This window comes from Solanum lycopersicum, chromosome 6 (assembly GCF_036512215.1).
Source record: "Solanum lycopersicum chromosome 6, SLM_r2.1".
NCBI lineage: Eukaryota > Viridiplantae > Streptophyta > Magnoliopsida > Solanales > Solanaceae > Solanum > Solanum lycopersicum.
This window is the reverse complement of record NC_090805.1, coordinates 20,676,336-20,686,523: the sequence shown is the minus strand read 5'-3', so window position 1 is coordinate 20,686,523 and position 10,188 is coordinate 20,676,336. Positions and strand designations below refer to the sequence as shown.

Below are 10,188 nucleotides of genomic sequence, written 5' to 3'. Positions count from 1 at the left end.
ACATGGAAGTGTTTTTAGTTTGTTTACGTTTCATTTTCACATGCAATTTTGTTATTTAGTATATGGTTGTGGTTGAGATAGAATATAAAAAAATAAATAAAGAGGTTTTGCGAAAATTCGTTGGGAAGAGACAAGTTAGTTTTCTGACCTAATTTGTCGTGATTTGGGTACTGATTAAATAAGCGAGAAATAAGGAGAGAGAGAGAAAAGGTGGGGGGAAGTGGAAGTCCTTGTTTTACTGATGACTTGTTCATTTCAAATTTCCAAAAATACCCTCAGACGTGGCATACCGTAATTGCTGTATTGACAATGAATGCCACATAAAATATTTGTATTTTTTTTTTTAAAAAATCCTCTAGGTATGTGAGTCGATCTCCTACGTTTTCTCTAACCCCTCAACCTACATTAGTGTTTATATATAAGTTGGATAGCAACTTATCACACTCTTATCACTTTTATTCTACTATACTCACTATATACTAAACCCTCAAAGCAGCAGCAGCCAGCCAGCAGAAACATACATACGGGTATTCTTTAACAATGGATTCCGCTGATCCTGCTCGGGCATTTGTAAAGGATGTCAAACGAATCATTATTAAGGTACCATTACCCAATTCTCTCTCTTTATTATTATTATTATTATTATTATTATTTTTCTTTTAGATTGTTTATGGGCCAATCTGTATCTAATGTTATATATATACATATATATAAATATATCTATACAAGGTTGGAACTGCCGTGGTTACCCGAGGTGATGGAAGATTAGCACTTGGAAGAATGGGATCACTGTGTGAGCAGGTAGGTCAATCTTATGCTTCCTCAATTTCGCTGTGGGATCACTCTGTTTCCTCACAAACTACTTACAGATTCGGGAACTTACCTCTCAAGGCTTTGAAGTTATTTTGGTCACCTCAGGTGCTGTTGGTGTTGGCCGTCAGCGCCTTCGATATAGGAAGCTTATTAATAGCAGGTTCTTTCTTTCTGTTCTAAATATGCACATGTTTACATCTGATTTTCGCATTGACTGATTCATTCTGGCATATTTCAATCGCTATTTCTCTATGTTATTAAATATCAAATGTCTCACAGCTCCCGTTCATTCTGAAACTTGTCATAGGCAAATTCCATATCGGGCCTGCTAATCAATTTTTCCTCGACAGTATATTTACTAATCCTTAGAAACTCTATGTTCTCAGCTTTGCGGACCTTCAAAAGCCTCAAGGTGATCTTGATGGCAAGGCTTGTGCCGCTGTAGGTCAGAATGGCCTCATGGCTCTGTATGATACGTTGTTCAGTCAGGTAAAACTTTTGTTTTTGGAACTTCTCTGTATATTTCTACGGTCTAGTACCTCATTTTGTTTGTCGGAGTCATTCCTTTCTTTGCTCAAGGATTGCATAGTAACCTAACCTTCCCACCTTGTTTCTAACCTTTATACAGTTGGATGTAACCTCAGCTCAGCTTATGGTGACTGATAATGACTTTAGAGATCCAGATTTTAGGAGACAACTCAATGAAACTGTAAACTCATTGCTCTGTCTAAAAGTTGTACCTATATTTAATGAGAACGATGCTATCAGCACGCGGAAAGCTCCTTATGAGGTATCACTTCTCTTGTTTTTTATACTCTACTTGCTGTAGTTGGTGCTTCCTATAAAAGTTCCTTCGCTAATAGTTCATTAATTATTTTTATGAAAATAAAACAGGCTTGTAACTTGTGTATAAGACCGACCAACCAAGAGTGCAACTCTTAAATTCTTGAGAAATGTTTATGCAGCTGTTTCATATATGGATCCTTTGGAACCTGCTTGATCATTGATATTTCTGAGACCATGAGTTACACATGTTCTCTTTATTTGGATGTTGTTTATTACCTTCATTATTCATGTCACAAACCCTTCTATTATATTGGTTTCTTTTAAATTATGTCCAAAATATCATGTTGATTTCATTTGACCTTCAGCTTCTTTTTTATTTTTTTGACGTGATCTGATTTTCAACTTTTAGCTAGTATCCATGGACAATGTCTTCAAAATTTTTCATTTTCGTTTCTTCCTAGGTTCATGTTTGTCTTAATAATAATGACAGTTTTAGCTCTCCTTGCAGGATTCTTCTGGAATCTTTTGGGATAATGACAGTTTGGCAGCTCTATTGGCTTTGGAGCTAAAAGCTGATCTGCTTGTTTTGTTGAGTGATGTTGAAGGCCTTTACACTGGCCCTCCAACCGATCCACAATCAGAGCTAATTCATACATATGTTAAGGAGAAGCATGAGGGATTGATTACTTTTGGAGACAAGTCTAGAGTTGGAAGAGGTGGTATGACTGCCAAGGTAAAAGCTGCAGTTTATGCGGCTTATGCTGGCATTCCCGTTGTGATAACTAGGTATGGTACTAGTACTTACAAAACTCTGACATTGTAAACTCTATCTACATTAGTTTAACTTTTAGCTTTCAATTGGGGTGTATTAGCTTGCACATTTCAGTTCTAGCTGTTATGTTGTTTTATGGATATGCATTGATCGATCCCAAGTTCATGATCCAAAGATGTAGGTTGATGATAAAAAGCTTTAAAATTTCTCTTTTGGTCAAGCAGAGGTGTTTAAGAAGTTCTACAGTATTGCTAACTTCTGCTTGATGCATCGACAAATGGCTGCATTAATTGCTAATAAGTTGTAGCAAATTCTCCCTTGCAATTTTACCATGGAAAATGTGATGCTGCCATCAAAACAGAGAGATCTAGGATTTTAATTTTATGGCTTCAAAGTATTTTTTTGAAAATCCTAGAATAGCGTAGATATTAACTTTGGAGCCTATATATATATATATTTTTTTTTTTTATATCAAAAATGTATACACAAGTGTAATCCCACAAGTGGGGTCAGGGACGGGGGAGTAGGATGTACGTAGACCTTAACTCCCTGCATTTTCTCCATATAAGTAGTACAAATCTACAACACACGGCTACCTACAACTCTTTTATACTAATCCTCGACATCCAAACCTTCCTATCTACGGTCATGCCCTCAGTAGTAAACTGAAGATGTATCATGCCCTGTCTTATCATCTTCCCCAGTTCATTTGGGTCTACCTCTAACCCAATTATATTCTGCTATATCCAAACTCATATACCATCTTATTCGTTCTTCTGCTCACATCTTCTTCACTTGGCCGAACCATCTCTACTTTGATTTTGCAAGTCCGATCCTATGTTTTGGGACTGATAGAGCTGAGAGTAAATTTGTGTGCCATGCGAGCTCATCTATATACATTTCTATTGTCTAAGCCAGACATGACGTTTTCTATTGAACCCATAGTATAGATCTGCTTTTGCATTAAACCTCACAAAGATTAGGCAGTAATTTAATAAATTTATGAAGAGGTTTATCTAATTACTCTAATAGGCCTATGGAGTTTTCAAAGGTGAGCAGAACAAGATGCTTGTAATCACACGAGTCATTCAGTTTAAAATGAACACAAATCGATAGCTGATGGAAGCATATTGCATTTAGCAAAGTATTGCTCTTCAATCTGTTCATGTAATGTTGTGGTTGCACACCACTAGTGTTGCTTCCTATATGTCAACTCTTTTTGATTGCCCTTTCTTTCTGTGGTTCAAGTGGCTTTGCCAACAATAATATCATTAAAGCACTAGATGGACAACGTGTTGGCACTCTCTTTCATCGTGAAGCCATTAAATGGGCATCAATAGGAGATTTTGATGCTCGAGAGATGGCAGTTTCTGCGAGGGAATGTGCCAGGCGGCTTCAGGTATTATATCTAGAGGACATCTAAGTATAATAAATTGCAGTAGAGCTGCATGGATGTGGCTGCTGACTATTTCTTCCTTTAACTTCAGACCCTCTCTTCTCAAGAAAGGAGTAAAATTTTGCTAGATATAGCTGATGCACTGGAAGCAAAAGAAGAAGAAATCCTGGCTGAAAATGAAGCTGATGTGGCTGCGGCTCAACAAGCTGGATATGAGAATGCTTTGATATCTCGGTTAGCTATGAAACCAGGAAAAGTAAGACATCGCTCACTTATGATAGATAGTGTCATGTAAATAATTTTTACTGCAAGATCAAATACTTATTTTAGTAATCTTTCTGAAACTAATTACAGATTTCAAGTCTTGCAAACTCAGTCCGTGTGCTTGCTAACATGGATGAGCCAGTTGGCCGCATTTTAAAGAGGACGGAGGTAAGAATCTTGCTTTTCGGGCACTACCACATGACTTCAAACATTCTCTTTGACTTGCAAATGACGAGGTAATAAACCAGATACCATTATTTGTACAACAAGATTACTTTTATTGAGATTAGGAACAAAGATCAGTTCGCAGAGGAGTCTTTTGAAATAGCTTCATATGAAATAACTTTCTGAAGAGAGTGCTCTTTCCCTTAGAGCAGAAATTCTGCAACCAAAAGACCTGCAGTGTATTCGTAGCACATAGTATCTGCCCCATTCTTCAATCTATCCCATTTTTTTTATCAAGTACTTCTTGAATGGAATCCAGGCAGTGGCTTTCATGCACTTGAAGCTCATTTTGGTTGCTTAAAGGCAGCCTAAAAGTAGCGACAAATAATATTAGTGAACAGCTAAATTTTCCTTGGTCCTCTGGGTTTTCGTCACTAATTGTATACCTGAAAAAGCTAACAATGCCGTTTTATGGAAAATCAAATGGTATAGACAACTATTTTTCACTCTATTGTATCTTTAATCCATGGAGAAGCTTGGCCAAGTTGGAATTTTAGGGAATATTGATAAAGAGCATCCAGTTATGACTCGAAAATTTGATCACTGATTTATCTTTGAATTCATTCTTGGATGTAATCTTGATTCTGGAATGTTATAACCTTATCCAGCTTGCTGATGGAATCATATTGGAGAAAACATCATCTCCATTGGGTGTTCTCCTGATTATATTTGAGTCACGACCTGATGCACTGGTACAGGTAAGCAGGGCTGCAAATTATATTCCTTTTTTCTTTTATCCGAAAGTTCTACTGCATGTGCAGTTACATGTCTCTCTTATAGAGTAGTTCCATTTTAAGTTACAAAAACATATCAAAAGGAAAAATAAAAGCAGAGTGGTTGGATTTCCATGGTACTTGTGCAGCAGTTCGTAACATGCTTGAATTGTCTATTCTTGGTTTATTTCTTACATCTTCACAAACCCTTATACGCTATTTTGTGGAGCAGATAGCTTCTCTAGCAGTCCGAAGTGGGAATGGCCTTTTGTTGAAAGGAGGGAAGGAGGCTAAAAGATCGAATGCAATTTTACACAAGGTTCAGTTGAGATTATGATATGTTTTCTCAGACCATTTTTCCATGGTGTTCCACTTGAAGTACAGCTTTTCACCTATTCCACTTTCCTTTTCTGGTCTTTCTTTTATATCAGGTGATTACCTCATCCATTCCTCCAATTGTTGGTGAAAGACTTATTGGGTTAGTGACTTCTAGAGAAGAGATCCCTGAATTGCTTAAGGTACTTTTTAAAATCAAATAGAAGTGTACATGAGATGTGAGTTTGGCTCTGATCTTTTTTTCCCTTTGCCCAGCTTGATGATGTGATTGATCTTGTTATTCCAAGAGGTAGCAATAAACTTGTTTCTCAAATTAAAGCTGCAACAAAAATTCCTGTTCTTGGCCATGCTGGTAATTCATATCTTATCACAATTATTTATAACTTTTATATGCTATATGCACAATTTGCTTCTTTGATAGCAAGTGTGCTAAGATGGTGAAGCTGCTTCATTTTCTTCCAGATGGTATTTGCCACGTTTTCATTGATAAGTCTGCTGACTTGGATATGGCCAAACGTATTGTGTTGGATGCAAAAACAGATTACCCAGCAGCCTGCAATGCAATGGTAAGTTGTAATTCTTTGTCCTAATGCAATCTCCAGAATCAATCATGTAAATCTTTAACATCATTTGCTTAATTACTTTTTTTTATAGGAAACACTTCTCGTTCATGAGGATCTGGTGCAAACTGGAGGTCTTAATGACCTGATTCTGGAACTTCAGGAAAAAGGTGAGGCTTCTTCTGCCGACTCCTTCTATATTTTAACCTTCTAAATGCGCTCTGTTTGACTGCTTAGCTTTAATCAAGTAAAAAAGCATCTGAAGGTAAGTGTGGTAGTGACATGGTCTCTTGATGGTTATTCTATAACTAGTTACATCTTCATTTTACTTTTCCTGCTGTAAGAGGCTGTTGTAATTAAATCATATCTATCAAGTGTGTTTACACAAGGTGCATTGTGTCGTCTCATTTGTTGGTTCGGTATGATTTGAGCATTCTTCTTATTTCCTTGTTTAAACCTTTATTTTGTTGATACAAAACCAATCCATCCTTTGCTTCATTCGTTACTTTGTATATTTTCTACTGTTAGTTCAAGGCACCTCTTGGTTCATTTTGTGTTTCAAAGTGCTTCTCATTGTTGTAATTCTCCATGTAGTTTCGAATCATCTTTGTTTTTTTAGAATTCAACTTCTAGCTTAGTATGATCAACTCATCCCATCCCAAATAAGTTGGAGAAACTCATGATTGCCATTCATTCATGAACTATCAAATAAACGAATTCTGTGTTTTACTCTGATTAATATAAACACAGTCTGCTATACAAATCGTCTTTATCTACTCTGATTTATTTAGGTTAATGTCATTCCAATGCCTAGTAATTCAACTTTTTTGGGCAAATTAGGGTTTCTGTAAAACTAGAGATCCTCTAAATTTCACTGTACAACTAAAGATTCCCAATATACTTCAAATTTGTACATATGTTTATGGCTATCATCTATCATTCCAACTTTAATCTACATGACGTGAAAGTTATATATTACTGAATTCTAAGTTTCTCGGACTCTCTGAAATTTGTTTCCACACCCGTGTCGGATCCTTAAAAAAGGACCCGACACATCTGATGATATTTTGAAGAGTCCGAGCAACATTGACCGAGTTTGCTTTTTTTGTTATTAATTAAAATTTTCTTTGCAGTTTACGTCTTTAAAGGATTTTGATTATTATTCATTTGCACAATTGCATTCTCAGTTGAAACTGTTGTAAACCCGAGTTATAGTGTTTTCTTCCTAGCAGTATTTTTCAGATAATGGTATTTTTCCTTTAAATAATTTAGCTGAAAGTTGCTAGGGATCCTATAGATTTCAACCACATGCAAGCATGAATTCAATCTATATCTTTCACCAGCAAACAAGTAGGTCATGTGTTTTAGAAATGAGTTAATGGTAAAAAACACTCTTGAACCATCACTTTCTCAGGTTTCGTACCCCAATTATCAGTTCATTTTTCCTACCTTAGCTATTACCATCTAGGTATAAAAACACACCTTGAACTGGTCTGGGCCACCTATTAGTTGTTCCCTTTCGTACCTGAACCCATCTACTTAACAAGGTGTGTTTTAATACATAGATGGTGATGATAAGGTAGGAAAAGGGAACAATCAGTAGTTAGGGTGTGATGCTTGTGAATAAGTCATAGTTCGGGTATTTTTTTACCATTATCTCTTTAAATATACCAAATATTAGGCTTTCTGTCCAATTGTTTTTCCTGAAAGCACAGTTAGTAGATGTGAAGATATGTAAAATGATGCTTGCATATTTTGCAGGTGTATCTTTGTTTGGTGGACCTAAAGCAAGCTCAGTTCTTAATATTCCTGAAGCAAATTCCTTCCATCATGAATATGGTGCACTGGCTTGCACCGTGGAAATTGTTGAAGATGTGAATACTGCAATAGAGCACATACATCGTCATGGAAGGCAAGTTACATTTTTCATAACTATTCAATGTTAAGGCTGTTGTATGTCATTTTCAATGTATTTTATTTGAATCTCTTTTATGCGAATTGCAAAATGCTTATGTGTACCTCACTTGTTGACAGTGCTCACACTGATAGCATCATTACTGAAGACAAAGAAGTTGCTGAACTGTTTTTACGTCAAGTTGACAGGTATACATACATGCCACTGCCTTCTTTAGTTCGAAATTGAGTCTGTACCTTTAATGTTCAACCTCCTGCACACATAGTTTCTTGAAACATTACATGCTAAGACCTCTAGGATTTCACATGTTTCCAGGAACATACATATTGCTACTCATAACAGCTGCTAATAAATAATATTTGATCTTCTTAATGTATTGACTTTTCAGTGCTGCTGTACTTCATAATGCAAGCACAAGATTTAGTGATGGGTTCCGCTTTGGACTTGGTGCAGAGGTATAAAATTGATCTGTTGATCTAGATTGTATGCAACCTGCTATCTTTGTTTCACAGTGCAACATAACATTGTTTTTGGCTGCATAGGTGGGGATTAGTACAAGTCGCATTCATGCTCGTGGTCCAGTTGGAGTTGAGGGATTGCTGACAACTAGATGGTATGATGCTATTAGCTCTCTGAATATGAGTCAGCTGACTTGTATATGTTTCTTGCAATCATGCTGCATTAAATAGAAGTTAGCTGGGAACTTCACATGAGACATTGCCATGAGGGGAAAAACATTGTGTGCTTTTTCTCTTTGCAATAATGCCCTTTCAGTTAGACCCCTAGTCCTACAGAATGTCTTCCATCTTTTCTGCACATGCAACCTCATATGGTGATCATATATTCTTTTTACTAGAAATAAATAGTCAGTCAGCATTTTCAAAATTGTTTCTTCCAGTTCCCCAATAACCAGTTGAGTTTTTTGAGCACCACATTTTTGATAGCATTTCTCCCTGAATGTTTGGCTGCTTGGTTGTATTACTATAAATCGTATGATGATTCATTCACTCCTTTGTGATAGCATGACTTTTGAAGAATATTTAGTCCAAAGAAATCGTTAGGTCCGATAATATAGCTATTTGATTTAATAGTTAGATGGTTTTAGTAGGTTTCAAGGAACATGAAATTATAGCTTCTGTTTTTGGTGTACTATGCCAAACTGACGGTACCATTTTCTGGTTTTATCACATAAGTAGATATTGTAACTTTTCTTGGTTTGCACTTTGAAATGAAATTCAAAACACTGACGTAGTGGTATGTACAACCTTTTTATTTTGTAGGCTTGCAAGGGGATCTGGACAAGTTGTTGATGGTGATAAAGAAATTGTATACACTCACAAAGACCTTAATCTGGAGGCTTGAGAGTAAATGTATGCAAGTATTATTATTGTTAACGTTATTATTATTATTATTATTACTATTATCCTCTTTGGATCTACCTACACTTGGATTTGGTAAAGCGCATTTTGATGCTTATCCTGAGATTTACAAGTGTTTCAGCTGTTGATATTGATTTGTAATGGGAAGAAAAGAGGAACCAGGGGCAGGTGGGTGAAATAATTTTTGTAATTAGCAGAGGTTAATGAAGTTGGTTTACTACTTGGTTGCTCTAGTCAATTAGCTGCCAATTAGTTATTATTAAAACTTCGAATTCTGTACCCCAACAATAAAAACGTTAATGATATTTAATACTACTTTATGGTATTTTGTTCATCTTTCAACTTTCCACCTTCTTAACTCAACTTAGAGTTAATTTATAGGAAAATTTAGACAAAATGCCAAAATTCTTTATCCAAAATAATAATCTATTTTATTACAAAATAAATTAAATGGCTCCCTTGACCACACTTCTTGCAAGTGAAGTGCATTTATGTGGGATTGGAAGTTCTTATCTCTGTGGGTGTCGATTGAATGCTAATTGCGAGTTTCATTATATCTTCTTTTTTGCTCTTACAACAGTTCACACGCTTGCTCTATGACTTGAAATTTTTAGTTGCACACTTCATCTAATGCATGGTTTGTTTGAACATAAAAAAATAAATAAAATTGTAATAAAAATCCTAAATATGAATTTGATCGGATGTGAATTTTACATTTAAAAATTAAAACATACAAATTGTTCTAATTGAATGTTAGATTATTAAACCACGAGTTGGTCGGTAATAAATCATTGTCACTTTGAAATTAAATTTCAAATCATTATAAATTGTTGTAAATGAAGAAGCTCATATAAAAAATTTGAAACTAGGATTATTGAGTTGGTCTGGATTGAATAAAAATTAGCTTGTTGAGAAAATTCCTCAAATCCCTCAACGGACAAGCACCCAATGTCCTAAGGGCCTGTCAGACAATCATGAAGCTTACACAAATTTATCTAAGCTACAATGATAAAATAAATAGGCCCAATT

General features: G+C 35.6%; 1 protein-coding gene across 2 annotated transcripts; it reads left to right on the top strand.

Moving 5' to 3' along the window:
* Positions 1–294: 294 nt before the first annotated feature.
* On the top strand, positions 295–9,493 carry LOC101244293 (delta-1-pyrroline-5-carboxylate synthase-like). Of its 2 annotated transcripts, none has more exons than XM_004240639.4 (20): positions 295–600; positions 730–801; positions 870–973; positions 1,200–1,302; positions 1,442–1,603; positions 2,108–2,385; positions 3,620–3,770; positions 3,859–4,023; positions 4,122–4,199; positions 4,865–4,954; positions 5,202–5,288; positions 5,401–5,487; positions 5,561–5,657; positions 5,768–5,871; positions 5,960–6,035; positions 7,627–7,777; positions 7,900–7,968; positions 8,169–8,235; positions 8,323–8,393; positions 9,061–9,493. In XM_004240639.4, exons 1-20 carry the CDS (start codon positions 541–543, stop codon positions 9,140–9,142), a joined length of 2,154 nt encoding a protein of 717 aa, XP_004240687.1. In that variant the 5' UTR covers positions 295–540; the 3' UTR covers positions 9,143–9,493. The 2 variants fall into 2 exon arrangements, with proteins under 2 accessions (XP_004240687.1, XP_010321953.1); XM_010323651.3 differs by having other exon boundaries at positions 366–600; positions 2,096–2,385.
* The last annotated feature ends 695 nt before the right edge of the window (positions 9,494–10,188 follow it).